General features: G+C 46.0%; 1 protein-coding gene across 5 annotated transcripts; it reads right to left on the bottom strand.

Moving 5' to 3' along the window:
• Positions 1-340: 340 nt before the first annotated feature.
• On the bottom strand, positions 341-20,015 carry ZSCAN20 (zinc finger and SCAN domain containing 20). 5 transcript variants are annotated; one of them, XM_055332825.1, is made up of 8 exons: positions 19,962-20,010; positions 13,454-13,980; positions 8,184-8,370; positions 7,655-7,731; positions 7,294-7,378; positions 5,214-5,900; positions 3,157-3,585; positions 341-2,585 (listed from the first exon to the last, which is right to left on the bottom strand). In XM_055332825.1, exons 2-8 carry the CDS (start codon positions 13,868-13,870, stop codon positions 1,336-1,338), a joined length of 3,132 nt encoding a protein of 1,043 aa, XP_055188800.1. In that variant the 5' UTR covers positions 13,871-13,980; positions 19,962-20,010; the 3' UTR covers positions 341-1,335. The 5 variants fall into 5 exon arrangements, with proteins under 5 accessions (XP_055188800.1, XP_055188797.1, XP_055188796.1 ...); XM_055332822.1 differs by having other exon boundaries at positions 7,294-7,731; positions 19,966-20,015; XM_055332821.1 differs by having other exon boundaries at positions 7,294-7,731.
• Between the last annotated feature and the right edge of the window lie 2,725 nt (positions 20,016-22,740).

Here is a 22,740-nt window from a genome sequence, read left to right as displayed (position 1 = left end):
GGGAATTTTAGTAGGAGATATGGTCCACAAAGTGCTTTGAGATCCTTGCACCTGAGTTACCTGCTCTACTGTGGAAGGGGATTCAGTACAACAGTTAGGAACACCTCAGGCTCCAGAGACAGATCTCGTTAAAGCCTGCCTCTGCCTCTGCCACCTGCAGACATGCCACCCAAACATGTCACTTAGCCTCAGTTTTCTCCTCTGGGAAATGGATAGATTAGGACCTTCTGGCTGCCATGGGGAATAAGAGGATGTTTACAAAGTGCTTAACACAGAGCCTGCCAAAGAGCAAATGCTCGATAAATAATGGCTATTTTTGCTATTATTAATTATTTATTAGTTCTTTTTTTAAGATTTTATTTATTTACTCATGAAAACACACAGAGAGAGAGAGAGAGAGAGAGGCAGAGACACAGGCAGAGGGAGAAGCAGGCTCCATGCAGGGAGCCCCACGTGGGACTCGATCCCGGGTCTCCAGGATCATGCTCTGGGCTGAAGGTGGTGCTAAACCGCTGAGCCACCCGGGCTGCCCTAATAATTATTTTGTAATGACATCGCTAATGTTCCTCCTCTTTGCTAAGGTCATGGTGGTCTGCTTCCGGCCACTGATTCCCAATTATGCCCTCTCTAACCAGTCTCAAAATTCTTCAGTATGGATACACCCCACCCACCATGTATGATAATTTGCTGATATGTGCCAACGGACCATGTATACCTATGGACAGTGTAAAGGCCCTGTGAGGTCTGGAATCACTGCTCAGGACCACTGATTTACCCCTAAACCACCTATGTTATCAGTCTGGCTCAAACAGATAAAGTCCTCACATGGCAGCAAATGTAAAGAGAGCCCAAGGACCGGGATTTTTATAGGAGAAAAACAAATTACATTTAAGAAAAGTGCCTTCAAACCATAACTATAAGGGACCCTTAACCATAGGAAACAAACTAAGGGTTTCTGGAGGGGTGGGGGGGGGATGGGGTAACTGGGTGATGGGCATTAAGGGGGGAATGTGATGTAATGAGCACTAGGTGTTATCTACAACTGATGAATCACTAAATTCCACCCCTGAAGCAAATAATATGGTATATGTTAACTAAACTGAATTTAAATTAAAAATAAAAAAAATTAAATTAAAAAAAAAAAAAGAAAGAAAAGTGCCTTCAAATCTGGCTCCTTAGCATTTGTAATTCACTTCCAATTAATCTGGATTATACCAAGCTAACTTCCCTGGGTACATACCAAGCCTAAACATTGGGTAAGCTTCTAGCACACATCTTATGATCTCAGGAGATTTAAATATACATTTATCTCTTTTGCTGGGGGAAGGGTGTCTCCTACGCTGCTTTCCCCCCTGCATGCGTTCTCCGGTGGGCGCTGAAGTGGGAACTATTGTTGAAGTCTCTCCCACACTCCATGCACTTGTAGGGTTTCTCCCCAGTGTGGATTCTCTGGTGAATAATAAGACTAGAGCTCTGGTTAAAACATTTCCCACATTCTCTGCACTTATAAGGCTTCTCTCCCGTATGAATCCGCTGGTGAGTAATGAGGTTGGAACGATCACGAAAGAACTTTCCACACTCAAGGCATTTGTAGGGCTTCTCTCCTGTGTGCACTCTCTGGTGTGTGATGAGCTTAGAGCGCTCACTGAAGCACTTCCCACAGTCCACACACTTGTACGGTTTCTCCCCCGTGTGGGTTCGTTGGTGGTTAGCCAGTGTGGAGCTCTTACTGAAGCTTTTCCCACATTCAGCACATTCGTATGGTTTCTCTCCCGTATGGATTCTTTGGTGACTAATGAGGGCAGAGCTCTTAGAAAAGGTCCTTCCACATTCAGAACACTGATAAAGCTTTTCCCCTGAGTTGGTACTGTGTGGGCCAGAATTCAAGTTCTTACTAGCACTATGAAGTTGTTCAAGAGATGGCTCTTCTGTAGAGTTCCTCCAGTGAGCACTAAAGGATGGGCTTGGACCAAAGTTTGCCCCAGGCTCACTACAATGGTCAGGATTGCCTCCCAAGTGGACTCTCTGATGTTTCAGTAAGTTTGAGCTCTGGTTGAAACTTTTCCAACATTCCCCACATTTGTAGGGTTTTTCCCCTGTGTGGATTCTCTGGTGGGTGACAAGATTGGAGTGATCACTAAAGCTTTTCCCACATTCAAGGCATTTGTAGGGCTTCTCTCCAGTGTGGATTCTCTGATGGGTATTAAGATTGGAGCGGTCACTAAAGCTTTTTCCACATTCGAGGCATTTGTAGGGCTTCTCACCTGTGTGAATCCGCTGGTGGGCGATGAAGTGGGAGCTCCTACTGAAGCTTTTCACACATGTATCACACTTGTAGGGTTTCTCTGCCAAGTACAGGCCCTGATGGTCGATAAGTTTTTCTAAGTCCTCTTCAGAAGAACATTCTTCCCACTGCTCCTGGGGGCAGTTTCCCCACTGCCCTTCACCTTCACCATCACTGTCTTGCCCCCAGTCATAAGGGTGGCAAACATCCTCTCTAGTACATTTTGATAAGGCTCCAGGCAAATCCTCAAAGATGTCCTGCTCTGAAATCTGGTCTTCACCCTTATGCCTCATCTCAAACCCTGAAATAGAAATGCAGTTTTTCTTCATTCATTAGTTAACATCTATTTTACAGAACTTGTGTCTTGTGAATTTAACTAATGTGAATTTGTATCATATATTTTCTATTCATATCTTATAATGTGACTAACATGAAATTGGTCAAGTTTTGGTGCATATGTAAATTTCTGAGCTGCAAAGCAGAGAACAGAGCCTGGAACATGGTGACCTCACCAACAGAGTCATGAAGCCGAGGCCACGTGGCCAGCTAGTCAGTCTCTTTGGTCACTTTCCCTATTGCCCTACTCAATAATGAATACCTCCTTCTTCTGGCACATTCCAAATAGCCTGTGCTGTGTGAAACTGAATAAACTCTACAAATTCCCAGATAAAACCCAGTAAAACTGAGACTTGGCTGCTTATCTCATTTGGGGGATTACACAAAGCTAGAGACTGAATCATCTGAGCAAATCACCAATGCTTTTCCTATTCATGTCCCTTCTCTCTTGCAGCTCAGAGACAAACAATAAGTAGGCCCCTTGCTCTCTCTGCATGCTCCTGGATTTTGTGGGCATCGAATTACTCTGGGCTTACCAGTGTCTGGGGTTTGAGGACATGGGGCTGGAGATTTGATGGCATCTTCATCTGCCATCTCATCCCAAGCCTGCTGGTCATCAGCCTCAGTACTGCTCTGCCCAGGCCTTGGAAGACCTGCTGCCTCCCTGAGGGTTCCCATGGCTCTGACCGCAGTCCGTGCTCTCATCAGTGAGTCCAGCTCCTCATAGAAGGGGCATGTCCCTGGTGGGTGGCTGCTCTTGGCTTTCCGGTAGCTTCGAAGGAGGTTTTTGAATCTGTAGCGACACTGCTCCAGCGTCCGCAGGAAGCCCTGTGCGCACAGCCGCTCTGCAATGGCACGGTATACCTGGCTGTTCTGGTGACAGGTGCGAAGCTTTTCAGAGAACGGGGATTCACTGAGAATGGTCAGGAAGGCCTTGGTCTCCTCGTAGCCCCAGTGCACACCTGCTGTCAGGAGTGAAGAGTTCAGAACTGTGAGGTATAATGAGACTTGCCTAAGTCATCAGGGATTAGGGTCCCCCAACCCACCAAATGCCTAGAACACAGGCACCTCAAAATCTTCCAGGCACCTGGGGCCCCAGCAAAGACTATTCCCTTGCTTCTCAGGAGTGCGCCAGAGCCTCCCGCCCCCTTCTAAGAGTCTCCACTAACTCTTGAGTCTTAGCTGAAGAGGACTCAGGTGGCCACGTTATACTAGGTGACCCTACTCCTCTGGTTTCCATTGACTAGTGTGGGGAAAGACCTGTAGTTGGATCCAAGAGACTTTCTCTTTATCTATTCCATACATATCCTCTATTTATTTTATGAACTTTCCTCTTAACAAATGTGGGAATTGAGAATCTCTAAACATAAGTGGACTTCAAATAACTTTACAATAGCATCCAACTGAGGAAGCGCTTTCCTCTTTTGTGGAGGAATGAAAGGAGGCAGTCTGTTCTCAGGTCCTCTGCAGGTAAATGATGCAGCCCAGGGAGGCAGGATTGTGTAGAGGAAAACCACACAAAACTAGAGGCAGAAGCTCTGGGCTCTGACTTTGACTCTGCCCCTACCTCATTGTCTATATTTAGATAAGACACGTCATCTCTTGGGCTTCAGTGTTTCCACTTATACAATGACTGGATGTTTCTCCAAACGTCATGTGTTCAACCATACACCATCATGATTTCTGTTATATGTTAAATATTTCACTCAGTATCTTTCTTTACCTAAATTTACTGTCTGTGAAATTGCAGGTTGATATGCTCATCCACAGTAAAATTAAAAGTTCACTCATATAACACTATAACCATCCCCATACTTCTAGTGACACGCTTTGGCAAATATAGGTGAAATTTGAACAACACAGGTTCGAACTGCAGATCCACTAATATACAGATTTATTTTTTTAAATATATAGTACTGTAAATATATTTTCTCTTCCTTATGATTTCAGTGACATTTTTCCTAGTTTACTTTATTGTAAGAATACAGTATATAATACATATATAAAATATAAAATACATGTAAGTTATTTATAGTACTGGTAAAGCTTGTGGCCCACAGTACGCCATTAATAAACTTGGGGGGAGTCAAAGAGCTATACATGTATTTTTGACTGAGCAGAGGATCAGTACCTTAACTCTTGCATTGTTCAAGGGTCAACTGATACTGAATTAGCTCTCTAAAGTTATTTAAGGCTTTAAAAGTTTGCTTCTATAACTAAGAAAATTCACTCTAGGAAACTAATCATAGATGAAAAGAAAGGTTGAGGATAACCTAAGGAACTGAACACCTTACTCCAGTGGCATCAATCTAGACTTGCGGGACATGTGGGTGGCTCAGTGGCTGGGCAGCTGCCTTCAGCTCAGGTCATGATCCCGGGATCTGGAATCGAGTCCCACATCGGGCTCCCTGCTAAGAGCCTGCATCTCCCTCTGCCTATGTCTCTGCCTCTCTCTGTGTCTCTCATGAGTAAATAAATAAATCTTAAAAAAAAAAATAGACTTGCAATCCAGTCTATGTCCTGAACTCAGCAAGCAGAAGTCTCATGGGCTGGAGAGCTAGAATCTGGATCCATGATACCCCCTCGTTCTTACCGATACGACTCTGGAACAGAGTTGGGCCCCCTGGAATCCTGGGCTCCTGGACGGACTCGTCAGTGGCCAGCTCATCACCATTACAGTCTTCTGCTACTTCTTCAGGCTCCCAGACCCCTTCCTCCTGCTCATCCATCTCTGCATCGCTATCCCCCAGCCTGGGGAGTGCCATGGCCTCTCCTGGGCCCTCTATGGCTCTGTTAGCTGTCCGAGCCCTCACCAGGGCCTCCAGCTCCTCGTAGAAGGGGCACGTTCCTGGTGGGTGGCTGCTCTTGGCTTTCCGGTAATTCCGTAGGAGATTTTTGACCCTGTAGCGACACTGCTCCAGTGTCCGCAGGAAGCCCCGGGCCCTCAGCCGCTCTGCAATGGCCCGGTACACCTGGCGGTTCTGATGACAAGTCCGGAGCTTTTCAGAGAAAGGAGACTCACTCAGAATTGCTAGAAAAGTCTTGGTCTCCTCGTAGCCCCAGTGCACACCTGACACCTTCATGTCCTCTGCGTCCCACTGACATTGTTCCTCCCAGGCCTTGGAGTCTCTCCAGGCCAATGCCTGAGCTGGTCTCATTTGCTCATTACCCAGGTTGTAATCTACAGTGTTCCTTTTTCCAGAGTTTATAAAGTTTGGATGCCAAAATTCTGGTCCTTGCTCTGGCTGGCAGTTGATACTTGGTTTTGAAACTGGAACTCCTAAACAAAAGAAAGAAGAGGAATGATTAAGTAGAAATGATACACTGAGCACAGCATTTGTCCAAAATGCCCTGAAACAGATCATTTCCCTATGTGAGGTCAATGAGAAATTCCTATGCTGATTCCCCACCTTAACTGACCTGTTTTCTTTGTTCACTTGCTTCCTTTGTTGCACTTATGAAATATATCACACAAAGAGTAACTGTTACTGATGGGAATGTGGCCTAAACTGGCCCAATCAGGATGAATTTAATGGCTAGAGAAAAGATTTCCATCTCTCACTCATTCACTGTGTGTGTGTGTGTGTGTGTGTGCGCACGCGCGCGCACGTGTGTGTGCATGTGCACACCCACACACAAGTGTTTTGCTAGGAAACTTGTGAGCCCAACTGTCATCTATCTTTTGATTATGACACATGACAGTGCTGGTGGGAAGCTGACAGGGAGGATGGCAGAGCAGAGAAAAAGAACCTAAGTCTGCTGTGACCTCGCTGAGCCACTTTATACTGTGGCTGGAGCATGTCCTCCTCTCGACTTCCAAAAATGTGAGAAAATACATTTCCTTATTTTTTAAAACACTTAGCAGCTCTGTGTAAAAGACTGCTGTCCCAACAGCTCCCAGCCCTCACAAAACAGGAAGCCTTTAATTAAAATAAAAATTTGAAGAAAACCAGATCAGAAAGAACTGAGAACTAAAAAACTTTAGGCCTACCAAAGTTTGCTCCTGTGAACACTATCTCCCCCAGATATCATGGTTGAGGTAAAAAAAATAAATAAAATAAAAAGAGTTCTACTGTCAAGAAAGGTGCCAAGACTTCTCATGTCTCCTCTTACCTCCCCTTAGGAGGCACACCTATCACTGTCTGCCACTTTATTCCCCTCATGTCTAATCCCTCACACTAACCCCAGGCTCCACAGGGAAATAGTTCATTTTTGTTTGGCTCCTGTGGAGATGCAACTATAGAGACAGGAGTTAGTGCGGAAGATGTAAGCTTCAAGTGCTTTGAGCCCTGTGACGTTTACTTCTACTGTGTTTAGTACATCAGTCTCCGGGGCTCAGCTCACTGGAATCTGTCCCTGAGAGATGGACCCTGTTCGATGCTGAAAAGGACTGGATTTCTGAGATGGCCTAGGACAGCCATGATGAATGTCTTGAGGAAGCGAGTCCCAAGAGGGCAGGCTTTCAGAAGCCACCACCCTATATCACCCCACATCCTACATTCCATTTCTGCCACCAGTGCTGGCCATAAAGATCATGTTGTCTTCTTGTCTTCTTGTGTCTCAAGTTCCAGACTTCCAGAGCCACGAGTCTTAAGGGAGTGACAAAACAATTCTTTGGGAACTGAGTATAACAGAAATCAGACAATATTCCTGAGAGGGCACTGTTTCCTTACCTAGGGGCATGCCGTTCCCACACCCATCTCCTGGGGGATCCTTGCAGAATTCCTTCTCAGCATGTTTGCCAGGTCCCAGGGCTTCCTGTGAGATGTACAAGACAAGGACCACAACTGAAAACAGCCTGGGAACTCTGCCAGGCCCCAGGAAAGGTAACGGACACAGGGATACCATGTGTGAGGCCAGTGTCATAAGAAGCAACATGACGGAAAAGGCCCAGTAGATTGGGAACCAGGGCCAGAGGCTGACGCCCTGTGACATATGCCCTTCTGCTGAGGGCAGGTTACAGAGAGAGGAGAAGGGCATGGGGGTAAGAGCCCAGAAACCAGGACAGGAAAGAATGGACAAACCGCAGCTTACCTGGGACTCCGCTGTCACCTCCCAATCTCCAACACTCCCCATCTTTGGGAGAGTAGGGACTCGGGGAGTGAGAACAGCTGAGGAGAAGAAAAGTCTCTAAAACCCAAGCTCTGGTTCCCAAAAAACCACGCCCTCCCAAGTCCAGCTTTCCAAGTGCCATGCTTGCCTCAAGTGGAGACTGCCCTGATAGCCACGGCAGATTTCCCCTTTTACTGTCCTTCTGGAGTGTGGCTCTGAAACTGAGAGATGTGCTGTGTATAAGATGCCATCTCAAACTCCTATGATCACCACCTGGCCCCAACCTGATCTGAACATGCTGCGGCACTAAGCTCAGTGGGGTTACCAACATCGCTGGGAGCTTCATCTTCTTGCACAATGCTTACTCACACCTTCCTTCTCGGCATGTCCATCAGACACTATATCTACCCCTTGCCTTGAATTCTTCACATCCCTCCTCCCTGTGCTTCCTTCCTTATCCCCTCTAACCCTCTCCTCTCTTCCCTCATGTTCTCTGATTCTTGATACTCACCACTCTCTTTCAAGGGCTGTGGCACCATCTTGGTGTCTAGATGTTTTGGAAGGTCAGGGCATGAATTCTTCACCCACTGCTTCTGGCCCTGGGCCTCAGGCCAGTGATTTGCTGGCTGCAGCTGGCAAGGCTGAGATTCCTGCATTGCCTTTAAGGACCTGGTCTCTTCTGCACACAAGCCCAGTTCCTACACACACACAGTCAAAATTCCCAATTGTCAGTTCAAAAGGACCAATTTTGCTAGGTCAGGGAGTGTTCTTTTGAGTACAGCTGTGGTCCAAGGGTTAACAAGCTCTTTTTAAGATTCAGAGATGCCTCAAAGTGTAACAACAAAACCATGAGACTGACATTAGTAAACAGACCAGCACTGATACCACCAAATGACTACTGTTTTGTTTGACACAGGGAGGATATGCAAGTGTCTCAGTGAGGTCACTACGGTTTCAAACATTTTTGAATCATAAAACATGATTTTATGATTGAAACATAATCTCTAAATATCAAAAATAGGTGGTTTCATTTTTAAGTTATCAAAAAAAGATAAAAGTTGACTGGGTATACGTCAGAAGATAAAAACAGATATAACAATAATTCTAAATATAATTGCTCTAAATATTCCTGCTGCAAGGCAAAGAAAATTCAAAAATAAATATAAGAGAAAGGATAGGCAAACAATTACAGATGGAATTTTAAAATGGAATGAAAGTGTGTGCTGTTTTAGAGAGGTCCATCTACTCTCAAAACAGAAGGAGAAGCAGAGACAAGGCACTGTAACTCAAAAGGAAAACAGAAGTGGCAATTCGATTTCAATGCAGAAGTTCAGGCAGAAAAGCATTCAGAGACAAAGAGCAAATATATAAAACACAGGAGAATAATCAATTAAGAGAGGACAGTACCAAATTCAGCATTATTAATCATAAAGCTCATTTCTTATCTGTTAGTTGGTTCCAAATTCAGAGATGGAGGCAGAGATTATCTCCTGGCTCTAAAACCCTAACGACGTAATAATCTCATTGCCTTGTAGAAACTTTAAGAAATATGTTTCAATGTTTTCAATAAGTATTTTCAATACTCAGGTGGTTCAAAAATAGAAACTATAAGGGTTTAGTTAGTGAAAATACCCTATCCCTTCCCCTGTGCCCATCCCATCTGCCCAGTGTCTTCCTTTACCCCATTCTTCCCCACAGGAAACCACTGTTCTGCACCCTTTTGTTTCTTTATATACAAGCATCTATGAATACAGACTTCCCTATTTTTATATAAAACATAGCAATAATATACATTGCTCTGAACCTTATTTTTTTATTCACAATAGTAATATCCTCACCTTCATCGACTTAATGAGTTTGTGAAATACATAACTCCAAAAATCTTTTGGCTGATCTAAAAACTCCAGTTTTTAGACAAAACTCAAAGACAGGGATGTTTATCCTTAAGATATATGGAATGGGCCATGAGCATAAAAAGCCATTCCAAAAGAGGCCATCTACCAATGTCCTGTATGGTTTACAGGGAGAAAACATCTGCTTACAACCTTTTTCCATGGTTGTTTAAGGAAAAAACAAATGAACTTCTCTTTGTTATAGCTATAATCTTACAATCTACAGAGTAACTATGTGATTAGACTCCATAACAATCCTCACTTCCAGCCCAAGTGCCTCCAACTACTGCCATGCCTAAGTAAAGACACTGATGCCATGGATGACAACTGTAGACACAGAGGAGGGATTCAAGTGACAAAAAGGGGGAAAAAATAGACAACTGGCTGGGGTAGGGATAAATAATCCATCAAAAATGCCTATGCATGAAGGAACTTTAATGAATACTACACTAAGTGAAAGAAGCCAATCATACATCCTGTATGATTCCAACTATGTGACACATTGGGAAAGGCCAAACTATGAAGACAGTAAAAAGATCAGTAGTTGCTAGGGGTTTAGAGACAGGAAGGGTAAGTATGCAGAGCACAGAGGATTTTTAGGGCAGTGAAACTACCTTGCATGATACCGTAATGGTGGATGCATGTCGTTACACATTTGTCAAAATCCACAGAATGCACAACACCAAGAGTGAGATCCTATATAAACTCTGGACTTTGGATGATAATGATGTGTCCAATGATGACAGGTGCACCGCACTGGTGGGGAATGATGTTCATGGGGTTGGGAGGCAGGAGGCATATAAGAAATCTCCGTACTTTCTGCTCAGTTTGGTATTTTTGGTTTGTTTTTTTAAAGATTTTATTTACTTATTTGAGACAGACAGGGAAAGTACAAATGTGGAGGCAGGGCAGGGGGAGAGGTAGGGCACACCCCTGGGATCAAGACCTAAGCTAAAGGCAGATGCTTAACCAACTGAGCCACCCAGGTGCCCCTTTTCTGCTTAGTTTGGCTGTAAACTTAAAATTGCTCTAAAAAATAGTGTCGTTGTTGTTTTAATCTTTTTTTTTTTTAAGATTTTATGTATTTATTCATGAGACACACACACACACAGAGAGGCAGAGACACAGGCAGAAGGAGAAGCAGACTCCATGCAGGGAGCCCGACGTGGGATTCGATCCTGGGTCTCCAGGATCACGCCCTGGGTTGAAGGCGACGCTAAAACGATGAGGCACCCGGGCTGCCCGTGTTGTTTTTTTTTTAATGCCTATGCACCTGATGGGAAGAGGGGTTCTGGAAGAGATGATAAGAGAATCAACAAACCAAAACCCACCCAATAGCAGAGCTGAAAGGTCTCTGTAAGGAAAATATCTTGGAGGATTATTAAGCCCAAAAGTGCCACCTTTTCCAAGTGGTTCTCTCTTAAGGACCCTAGTTAGCTAGTAAGACCTGGAAAAATTTCACTTGCAGAAAACTATAACTGAGTCAGGTCCCCTGCAATGGAAGATCACAAGCTATAACATATGTGAGGGCAGGGAAGCTCCTCTACTACCTACCCATTTGTTGTGTGTGTGTGTGTGTGTGTGTGTGTGTGTGTGTGTGTGTGTTTGTTTTTGTTTTTTTTAAAGATTTTATTTATTTATTCATAGAGACAAAGAGAGAGAGAGAAGCAGAGACACAGGCAGAGGGAGAAGCAGGCTCCATGCAGAGAGCCCGATGTGGGACTCGATCCAAGGTCTCCAGGATCATGCCCTGGGCTGCAGGCGGTGCTAAACCGCTGCGCCACTGGGGCTGCCCCCTACCCATTTGTTTTGACATTTGGGAGCACTAAGGAGGAGGGAAAAAGTTAAAAAATAAAAACAATAGTCATAGGAAAGTAATACATTATAGAGAACATTCAATTACCTTACTTCTCCCCTCCCCCCCCCCAATTTTAGAAGCAGTTCAACCTTTGCTCAGCTCACAGGGATATAATTTGAGAACTTTTGGCCTAGCCCAACCCTCTCTTTTACACATAAAGAGTTATGAAGACCTTGATTTAAATTGATTGATTCTCATCTCAAGTTATCTTTCAGCTCTGAAGTCCTAAGACTTCCATTCGTTTTTTTCACTGCCACTTAAGATGAATAGCTGGTTTCTTTAAAAGAAATAATCTGGGGGGATCCCTGGGTGGCGCAGCGGTTTGGCGTTTGCCTTTGGCCCAGGGCACGATCCTGGAGACCCGGGATCGAATCCCACGTCGGGCTCCCGGTGCATGGAGCCTGCTTCTCCCTCTGCCTATGTCTCTGCCTCTCTCTCTCTCACTGTGTGACTATCATAAATAAATTAAAAAATTTAAAAGAAATAATCTGGGGGGATCCCTGGGTGGCGCAGTGGTTTGGCGCCTGCCTTTGACCCAGGGCGCTATCCTGGAGACCTGGGATCGAATCCCACGTCGGGCTCCCGGTGCGTGGAGCCTGCTTCTGCCTCTGCCTGCGTCTCTGCCCCTCTCTCTCTCTCTCTCTGTGACTATCATAAATAAATTAAAAAAAATTTAAAAAAAAAAAAAAAAGAAATAATCTGGGAAGGCAGTGTGGTATATTAAAATAAGGTACACTCTCTCACACTTTGTTCTATAACTTCAAATAGTAGCTTTCTGTGTCTTCAGTTTGTAAAGGAATAAAAAAAGCCAAGCCACAGACCATAAACCTTCCTTCCCCTAATCTCACACCTGTCCAGAGCTTTACCCCTTATGACATACAGAAAACCCCAGCCATTTGCAAGGGATGTTCTCAAACCTATAGCTTCCCCCAACAAAGTGTGATTAACTAGAACATCACAAGAACTACTGACTATGTAAGGGGAAGCAACTGGCTTATGCTGAGATGAAGGTTCTGGGTGGCTGGCTCAGGCTGCAGCCAGCTCAAGGACTTTGTTCTACACATGCCAGCTCAAAAAACAGGATTCAAAAAGAGTGTGCCACAGAAAAATTAGAAATGATATCATGGGCCTTCGGTCTCTTGCAAAGTATTGAAACTGTGAATGTTAAATCCACAGTGCTTTCACTTCCTTGACCTCGGCTCTACCACTGAGTTATCCAAATCTAGACAAGTTACTTACATCTCTGAGTCTGTTTCCACATCTGCAAAATGGTGGCACGATAGCACCTACCTTATTGGGCTGCTGTGTTGATTAGATGAGCAATACAAATAGAGCCAAGAAGAGTGTCTGACACACAGTGAGCGCTCATGTCAGTTACTATCTCCTTTGAGTCTCATGCCTCAGAGATATTTTAGTTCCCACGGTTTGCAGATGAGGCATCTGTCATGTCATAGAAATGACAGTAAACTTGGAACCTGAGGATCTAGGTTTAAGCTCTGGTTTCCTACTGGCAGAGCTTTGCGAGCCACCTGACTTCTAGAGCCTTAGTGTAAGCTAAATAATGAGGATGGTAATGCTACATCTGTCCACCCCAATTTCTGCTATAAGCACCCAAAGATTTCATCACATGTGAAACATAATACAAATTACCCACACTATGAATATGGTCACAGGAGGCCGTCTGGGTGGTTCTGAACATGGGTTTCTGTGTCAGGCTGCCCAGACACACATCCTGGCTCTGTTGTCTGGGGCTGTGTCACCTCAAGCCAACCACCTATCTTCCCTTTGCCTCAGTTTCCTCATTGGTAAAATCAGGGTTAACAGTACTTATCTCATTAAACTTTGACAGGACTAGATGAGTTAATACATGCAAAGCACTGAGAACAGTGGTACACAGCAGTGCTCAATAAATGTCAGTTGGTCAATAACAATAATTATTATTACCACTGTGGTTTTGGGCAATTATTAACCTATTCACAGCCCCACCACCTTGTCTGACCTGCTCCTTGGAGAACAGATCGTTTGCCTCACCCTCTGTCCTGCAGCCCGGACCTCTCGGTGCCAATCTTCCACCAGGGCCACTGCCTCCTCACCACTCTCAGGATGGCGCGCTTGCACCCAGGTCTGGATCTCCCTGGGTAAGATAGTCAGGAACTGCTCCAGGACCAGGAGCTCCAGGATCTGCTCTTTGAGGCGGATCTCTGGCCGCAGCCAGTGACAGCAGAGTGCCCAGAGCTGGCTGAAGGCCTCGTGGGGTCCAGCTGCATCCCTGTACTGGAACTGCCTGAAGCGCTGGCGGGAGGCCTCGGGGCCAGGGACAGGGTGATGGTCCTCCTCTCGGAGTTTGGATTCTGATCTCCACGAGTCCTCCTCCCGTTTCACAATCGGGAGTTCTTCAGGTTCTGGTCGAGGAGAGGCCTGGGCCTGGGGTTCCAGGGCTACAGCCATAGTCGGTCCTGGACACCTCGCTTCAGCTGGGCTGTCCTTGTTCAACGTTGTCCTGCATCTAAGGCGTGTCCTTCAAGGGGCTCCTAGGAGAGGCAATGCTCCCCAAGGCTCTGAGGCAGAGAGACAAGGGACAGTGTAAGAGGACCCCCGTATCTTCCACTGCCTTCTCATGGGGTGGGGGTGTGAAGAGAGGAATAGGTGTAAGTGGGAAGACAAACCACAATCTGGCACCCAAACCAGCACAGTATGAAATCCTCTGGGATGTGCCTGAACGCTACCTTCTGGCATCAAGGCCTTCACGATCCAACATGCCTTCCTTCCTCTACACATGCCCAAGTCTGACCTTTCCTCCAAGTGGGTTCCAAATGTTACCCCCTCGCTCTATCAGGCCTTTTCCCCCAGACCTTCAGCTTTCTTCTAATGGTGCTGTCCTTACAAAAATCCCTTCACTCCCTCTTGGCCAACCCATCCATTTGGCATTTTTTACCATCTCGAAACTGATGACTCTCAAAACTTCCACCAGGACCTGCCTCCAGACCTCCAGACCCCAAATCCAACCATCTACAGGATATTTCCACTTTGTCTATGAGGCGCCTCAAACTCAGTGGGCCACAAACTTAATTTGTTATTTTCTCCTGCAAACTTGTCCTTCTGCTGGAGCTTTCCACCCAGCCAAGCCACCACCACCCTTTTTTTCCCTAAGATTTTGAGACAAAGAAAGTGAGAGAGAGGAAGTGCATAAGCTGAGGGGAGGAGCAGAGGGAGAGAAACTCAGCAGGGAGTCTGATGCAGGCTGGATTCCAGAACCCTAGGATCATGGCCTGAGCTGAAGACAGACGCTTAACTGACTGAGCCACCCAGGCACCACCTTCTATCAAGTAACCCACGCCAGAAACCTGGTTATCATCTCTCTCCAACATCCCCAACATCCAATTCATAAGCAAGCTGTGCCCTCCTGGACTTCTAGGCATCTACACCTCAATGCCATCACCTCGAGTCAGGGAGTAGCCATGCTTATCACTGGATCAGCCTCCTAACTCATGTCTTTGGCTGCTCTCCCCTCACCCCAACCAGGGTTCTTCACACCACAACCAGACTAGCTCCAAGCCTGACCAGGTCACTTCTTGCTAAACACCTTCGAGTGACCTCCTACGACCCTCAGGATCAAGTGTGAATCTTGCCCACGGGCTCATCTTATCTCTTTGCCCACTTCCGCTGGTCAGGAAGTTCCAGCTGCATAGTTTGCTGCCCTCTGAACCCTCCCACAGGCAGCAGGCAGTCTCCTTTAGGAAGGGTCCTCCCTTTCTTCACCCAGCTAAGTCTCAGCTTCAACTGTACTTTTTCCAAGAGACCCTTCCTGTGCCCTGAAACGAGATTCAGTCCTTCCTATGGCACAAGCTTCCACGCCACCTACATTTTCTCTGTCATCACCCTGATTATGCTCTAGTGGAGTTATCTTACCCACTAGATCATAAGCTTACTAGCACCATGCTCAGCACACGCAGGAAACACTTAATAAACAGTGAGACAATGGTTAGCTCAGGATGGTGATGTGTCATACAACAAGGGTTATAATTAATCCCCTTCTGCACACACTAGCTTTTTTTTAAATGACCTTCTTGCTCATGCCAGAAGGAATGCTTTTCTCCGCTTCCATCTATGTCACACATGCCACATTCTCTGTTGTATTACAGCGTTGTCTGTATGTGCAGCCCCAGAGAGATTACAGCCTAAGGACAAGGAATATAGCTTACCCCTTCCCTCCTCCGCCCCAATAAACACGGCGCACCATGCACAGGAGGCTCTCAGTAAATGCTTGTTGAATGGACATCGGGGGTTGCTTCTTTTACACAATGAAGACCCTGACAACACTTATGCTGGCTTATCTGGAAAAACGAGCTCTTTGTGTCATTCCCAGCACATTCGGATGACATAAAAAACCCCACTCAAAGGCAGCTATCAGCTGCCTCCAAGCAGGAATGACAGAGCTCAAGTGAGAATGGAGCGGCGTGGTATTCAGATTTTAGGCCATCTGGACTGTCCAGAAACAAGGCCAGGGTGATGTAAAATAAAGCCTTGTCCTGCCTGAAGACCGCCACATACACAAGGAGGCTAGGTACACAACTTGTAAGCACCTGGCGACTTCCTGTCTGTCCTTCGGCTACCATGTCAATGTCACCCCACCTGTCAAGAATTCCTTAACATGCCCTTGTTGTGCCCTGCCCCCATCCCTGCTCTCCCAGAATTGCCTCCTCCCTCCTAAGTTCCCAAAGCAGTTGGCACATACCTCCAACATAGGTGTTATCCTACACCACTGTAATTATCTGTTCCTACCTCTGACAGCCCCACTGAATTGGATTATCAGGGTCAGGACTCTGTTACTCACTTCTGTATCCAGAGTGCCTGATAAATACCAGGGCCACTGCCTCTTATTTTTTGTTTTTTGTTGCTTTTTATTAAAATGGCAGGTCTGGTATATCAAAAGCCTAATGCACTATGGGAGGTCCATCATTTATATTAAACTAAAGAAATCACTTTTCATGAATTTTCTTTTTTAGCCACAGCCTGAATCATGCACTAGTCCAAAAAACGTTTGTCACTCTCTCACACAAGGACTAATTCACCACCAGTCATTTACAGACTCCTACCATGTACCTGCCCTGTACTGGTAGCTGGTGAGCCAACAGTACCTAGGACCTTCACGAAAGTTACAATCTCATGAGAAAGACAGTCAATAAAGCAAGCAAAGAAGTGCTCCTGCAGAGAGAGAACAACACTACAACAAACAGGCAACTAGTAGTTCTGCAAGGCCCAAAGCCCAGAGTCTCAGGTAATAGGTATTTTCTTCTGGGAAGACTTGAAAGTCCCAAAGATTAGTTTCAAATACAAATCTGAAAGCTTTTTCTGCTACTCTCTTAGATATGAAAAGCTGCCTATTCACAGACAGAGGTCAATACAGTCGGCAGATAGCAAGGTGACTTGACACAGAGCTGACAGAAAAAATAGCTCAGTCCTAGACACCCAGGAGTATCCAGGCCACACCAGGATCAGCAATCTCAAAGAGTACCCACCTACTGAGTGCCCATGAGGTGCTCGGCCTGACACTAAGTGTCCTACATTCATAATTTCATTGTATCCTCCAGGCAGGCATTAGGGGCAGATCTCTGACCACCCCACTGTCATTAGCATGGAGGTGCACTACACTGATCTGTAACTTACACATATTAAACTGCATGAAACACCAGAAAGCGTAAGAAAGACATAATTTAAATGGTGCAGTCAGTTCCATTCACTATGTGTCTATTCCAGAACAAGCATGACTTTCCTGGTCTCCAGGTTGATCTAAGTTTCTCAAGCCTTCCTTTCCAGTGTGTGTATCTTTCATCCATCAGGGTCCCCAAACACAGGCCAACTCTTTCATCTGACATTCAAACAAGGAAACCCAGCTGTGCTGGTTAGCTTATTGAAAGACAATGTGTTGGTTTCTAAGTGGATCCTTGCCAAAGGATTTTCAAGAGGACTGTGATTTTTGGCTAAATGTGATTTCCACTTCTGTGCTGACTTTAGAATAGAATTATCCTGTAAAGTATGAGTCCATATCCTCAATTTACATACAGGGAATTGAACTTCTATGAAGCAGACTTGCTTAAGTTCACAGAACTAGCAAGCAGCAGAGTTGAGACTCAGTCAAGATCTGTTCTATCTAGTCATTTTTCTTAATCACACTATGCAGCTTCCTCTAGGTCTGCCAATCATTCAAACTCCTTGAGAAGATGGTACAAGACTGGAAAGAACATTAAGGCAGGAGGGAGCAAACCAGGGTTCCAGTTCCACTCCTGCCATTATCAGCTGTTGGACCCTGGATGACAAGTCATGTGGCCTCTGCACCTTACAGCTTGACCCTTCTCAATGCTTGCCCCAGATTCCCCAACTAATATGATGGGAGCAGAGCAAAGGAGAAGGAAGCCTAGAATCAGTGGCTACACATTTAAATGGCGATAGGGGACAGGCAATGTAAATGGGTACATGAGTGGACTGGGGGCTGTGGCTAACTATAGAGCACTAGAGAGAACACTGGCCCAGTTCCCAGGCCTTCTATTTTTTCCAAGAGAAGCTAATTCTGGATTTTTAAATATTGGCAACCAACTCGAAATTGTTTCAAACACCAGGACTAAATAGAGGATAATGATAGGCTTCTTTCAGCATGGGCTGTCATCACTTGACCATCTTTCAGCTAATTGATCTCAAAGGTCTCTTCCAGTATCTAGGAAGACCAGAAAGGGTACAGATTCCTCCTAAGCAATGAGGGATTGGTGTTGACTGGGGTCAGGATCCCTTTACAAATACAGGGCAGCTGAGGGGCATGCTGGCTCCTAGGGTTTTCAGCATGTCTGTGAACATAAGGAGCCCACCCACTTTAACAGTGGGGTGGTAAGAGCTCTGCCCCAATCCCATGGGAAAGGCCAAAACTGGTCTGTGACCTCCAAAGAAGAAACCAGGAGTCCCCAAAGGCTGTTAAGCTTACTGGGCTGATGGTCCAGGCTACTGCTTAAAGTAACTTGACCTCCCATTTAAGGGCTTAAACCACGGAGAGCAAATGGGCTTCACGTAAAGCATCAACTTCAGTCAACTGCACTAAGGACTTGGAACCCCATGTCAGTATGTGTTGTCACTAATTAGTTATGACCACCAGACACAGGGAGGAGAAGTGGCAGCACACATCCTATGTATTTGCCTCCCCTGGATTAAACTCTCATAGGTAATAAATCAGCACCCAACAAGGATAGCCCTGACATCTCATGCCCCTAGAGATCCACTGGAAGTAGTAGTCTTCAAGACTGAAAAAGCAAAGTTTACCCTGGACTGTCATCATTCACACATGCATCAAGTATTGACCGATTTACTTGATTTACATCAAGTGTTTACTACCCAGGGCTGAGCAATGAGGAAGTGGAAGAGACTCAGAAACTGTCCTTGTCCCAGAGACGCTTACAGTCTAGTGGAAGAGACTGCCCCACCTCCAAAAGTCACAGATATTTATGGTCAAAGGTGGTAAATGCAGTAAAAGAGGTCTGTGGGAACTGGGGTTGGGACATGGCCTAATCTGCTTAAGGCAACTGATCAAAGTAACATTTGAGTTGGTTCTTGGGAAAATTGTTTTCTTGGCTGGCCATGGGGCAAGAAAGTGTACTCCAAGCTAAGAGAACAGCATACAGAACAGTGGAAAACCAAACAGCCTTAGGCTGCAGAGGGAGTTTATGAAGGGTCCTGACTATCAGGCTAAGGTGTTTGGACTTCATTCTACAGGTGATGGGAGCCAAGATGGTTTTTAAGCAGAGGGAACAGTAAGATCTGTGGGTTAAATAGATGACGCTGGCTACGATGTGTCTGTCCGAGCTGGGGAAGCGAAAAGGTGGGAGACTTCAGCAAAAACCCTGACCAGAAAGGGGCAGATTCAGGACACATTAAGGAAACAGAACAACCTGAAGATCCTGGATGCAGGAGAGGGCAAGAGGAATCAGAGGGTCTGGCTAAAGTGGATGTTGGTGCCATTCTCCTCCATCAGGCAGAAGGAAAGGGGTGCTGTTGTGGGGCCACAAGCCAGTCCCACCTACTTGGTTCCAGAGGTCACCACCATTAGAGGAAGTGTAAGGGGGATCAAATCAGCTGTGTTCCTCAAGGCGAGCAGGTAGCGGCTGGAACACTATTTTTAAGGTCGGGCTTCCAGCTCAGGCCCTTTTCCCTTCACTTCTTGCCGGACACCGAGAACCCTCTAGCCTTCCCTCTGTGGTCTCCTGAGCCTCCCAGGACTCTCCCACCTCCAGGACCTCTCGCAGTCTCCTCACCTGCAGACCTCTCCACGACCCTCCTCACTCTCAGGGCCTTCTATCTCCCCGCTCATCCCCGACCCCTCTATGACCCTTCCCATCTCCGGACGCTTCATCCCCTGGCCGCCCCTCACCCCCGCCCCCACAGAAAAGCTTCGTTCTCCCCTCTCACCTTCCCTGGCCCCCTGGGACACCACCACCTCCTAAGCCTCCAGCCCAGAGCCTAGAGTCTCAGCTGCCCCCGCCCCGCCACCCAGACTCACCCACCGAGACACCCACTTCACGACAGGGCGGAAGTGCTCCGGGGTTCGCGCAGGGAATGCTGGGACGCGCAGTCCGAACCGTGCCACCCCGGGACGAGAGCGTCTGAGACTACAACTCCCAGAAGGAACTGCGCGAGAACCAGTGGGCGGCTCCCTCCGTTTGCTGCCAGTCAGATGCCGTCAGCCAATAGGTGTGTCATCTTCTCCCGGTCTTGGGCACCGGAACAAATCGGAACAGGATCTATTCTTGGGGGCGGAGCCTATCGCGACCCCGGTCCTTTCCACAGGCTCCGAGATTATGGCACCGCCCAGTGGGCGGGCACTCAGGCTGAAGGGGGCGGGGCCGGCTTCAGGAAAGAGGCGGGAGAGGTGGGCCGGGGAGACGTCACAGCAGAAATAGGGAGAAATAAAGAGAGGGGGACTGCTGGAGAGGAGAGAGTTGGGCAATTGTAGGTTCAATTTCCAGCTCACTGTTAAGCTACGTGATTTTGGATCGATGGTGAACCTCGCATTCTTCACCTGTCAAGTGAGGATAATAACAGCATCAGTTCGCCGGAGTTTTGTGAGGCTTCAATGAGAAAATACACCTAAAACGATTAAATCAGGGCCGGCGTCCTAATAATACACGGCAACTGTTAGCCATTATTATGTAAATCAGCACAGAGCTTGGCATTTCGTGGGTGTTGGAAAAATGTTCATCATTATTTGAATAATAATAATAATCAGAATAATTTCAATATAAATGCAGTTGCTTTGTACCATTATAAATACTTCTTCGGGATATGAGCAATCTCATATGGGGTTGAACATGTGGGGTTTGCAGTCAGGCATGGATCCAGATCCCAGCCCAACTACTCCTTAGCTGTGTGGCCTCAAATGTATTACCGCATCTCTTTTGTGTTAGGTTTTCGCGTCTGTAAAATGCAGGTGATGTAATAGAACTCACATCACAGGATGTTGTGGAGATGAAATGAGGTAACTCGGGTAAAGCATGATCTCTGGAATCAAGCTGCCTGTGTCTGAAATGTCTTTCAAATGCAGGATGTAGGGTTTGCCTCTCACTAGTTGTTAAACCTCTGGCAAATCACTTAACCTCTTTGTGCTTCAGTTTCCTTATCCGTAAAATGGGAATTTTCATAATGGCATCTATCTAATAGCATTTGTGTGAGGAATGCCTAGGAAAGTTTGTAAAGGACTTGGCCCATGCCTGGCAGGAGGTTAATAATCATTCGCTATTATTATTTTTACTAGTAGGTATGAGACTTTAGGGAAAGTAATAGTACTCAGCATATGGCAAGTGATCAATATATGTTGGCTCTTGTTAGAAATTTGGGGAATTCTATATTTTAGGGGTTTTTTTGTTTTTTTAGATTTTATTTATTCATTAGGGAGAGAGAGAGAGAGAGAGAGAGAGGCAGAGACATAGACGGAGGGAGAAGCAGGCTCCATGCAGGGAGCCTGACGTGGGACTCCATCCTGGAACTCCAGGATCACACCCTGGGCTGAAGGCAGGCGCTAAACCGCTGAGCCACCCAGGGATCCCTATATTTTAGTTTTATTTATTTTTTTTATTTTTTTATTTTATTTATTTATTTATGATAGTCACAGAGAGAGAGAGAGGCAGAGACATAGGCAGAGGGAGAAGCAGGCTCCATGCACCGGGAGCCCGACGTGGGACTCGATCCCGGGTCTCCAGGATCGCGCCCTGGGCCAAAGGCAGGCGCCAAACCGCTGCGCCACCCAGGGATCCCTATATTTTAGTTTTAAAGGCCCAGTTCCTCCTCACGTTCAAAGTGAAACGTGTCCCAATTTATTCATTGTTGACAACTCAAGTGATTGTGCTCAGTGATCATAATAGTGACCTGTATACCACTCCTTGCTATTGAAGTCTTACAACAGCCCCATGAGGCTGGCATTATTACCTCCAACTTCCAAGGAGGAAATGGGGACTTACACAGATGAAGTGACCTGCTCAAGATCACATGGTAAGCGTCAAGCTGGAATTTAAACTGCTGGCCGTGATTCCAAAGGCTTCTTCTGGGCCCCATAGTGCATAGGGAAAAGATCACGGTTGGAGTAGAGTGGGGGTTGAGTAGAGAGAGAGACAGTGTGCCAGACATTTGAAAGAGTGTCAGGGTCTGAAGCTGGAAAGGAAGATTTGCCAGGCAAAGGATGGCAGCTTCAGGATATATGCCGGAAGACTGTGGTGAGATAAACACCATTAGGACACAAGAGGGCGCCCCACACCCTAAATCCAGCCTGATATTGTTTGATGGTTTCCCTTTGCTTTTTTTCTAATTAAAGCCTGGCATTTTAGGGAAGAAGAAAATTAAGGCCCTAAGAGGCCAAGTGCCCTGCCCAATGTTATATAGAAATAATCGACAGAGCCTGGACCAGCTCCCATTTCGCTGCTTCACCATCCACCAAGCTTTTTTCTGTGCACAGTTGTCTGCAAGACCCCCTCTGTGCTGGGCCAACACTAGGCATCTAAGGATGCACAGGTGAATCAAACTGGTCCCTGTCCCCAGGACCTGATCTCCAATTTTTCCGGAGCGAATTTACTTTTAGTAAATTAGTAATGCTTCCTATTAGTAAAATATTCTTTAACCCATACTTCCAACATATGTGTATCTATTTACCTATAAATGCTATACATATATGTAGTACATATGTAATTACATAAAAAACTAACTTTTATTGAGCACTTAAAATGCACTACTACTAGGTCCTGCTCTCAGTGCTCTATGCATATTTATTCACTTAACCCTCACAAAACCCT

Source organism: Nyctereutes procyonoides, unplaced genomic scaffold, assembly GCF_905146905.1.
Source record: "Nyctereutes procyonoides isolate TBG_1078 unplaced genomic scaffold, NYPRO_anot_genome, whole genome shotgun sequence".
NCBI classification, from domain to species: Eukaryota; Metazoa; Chordata; class Mammalia; order Carnivora; family Canidae; genus Nyctereutes; species Nyctereutes procyonoides.
The sequence above is the reverse complement of the archived record's forward strand: the minus strand, read 5'-3'. Positions and strand labels throughout refer to the sequence as shown.

Coding starts and splice junctions, on each gene's coding strand:
- ZSCAN20 (XM_055332822.1), bottom strand. CDS start 13,870: ATGGCTGTAGCCCTGGAACCCCAGGCCCAGGCCTCTCCTCGACCAGAA. Junction 8,371..13,453: donor TCCGGGCTGCAGGACAGAGG/GTGAGGCAAACG, acceptor GTGTGTGTGTAG/GAACTGGGCTTGTGTGCAGA. Junction 3,586..5,213: donor TCTGTTCCAGAGTCGTATCG/GTAAGAACGAGG, acceptor CACTCCTGACAG/CAGGTGTGCACTGGGGCTAC.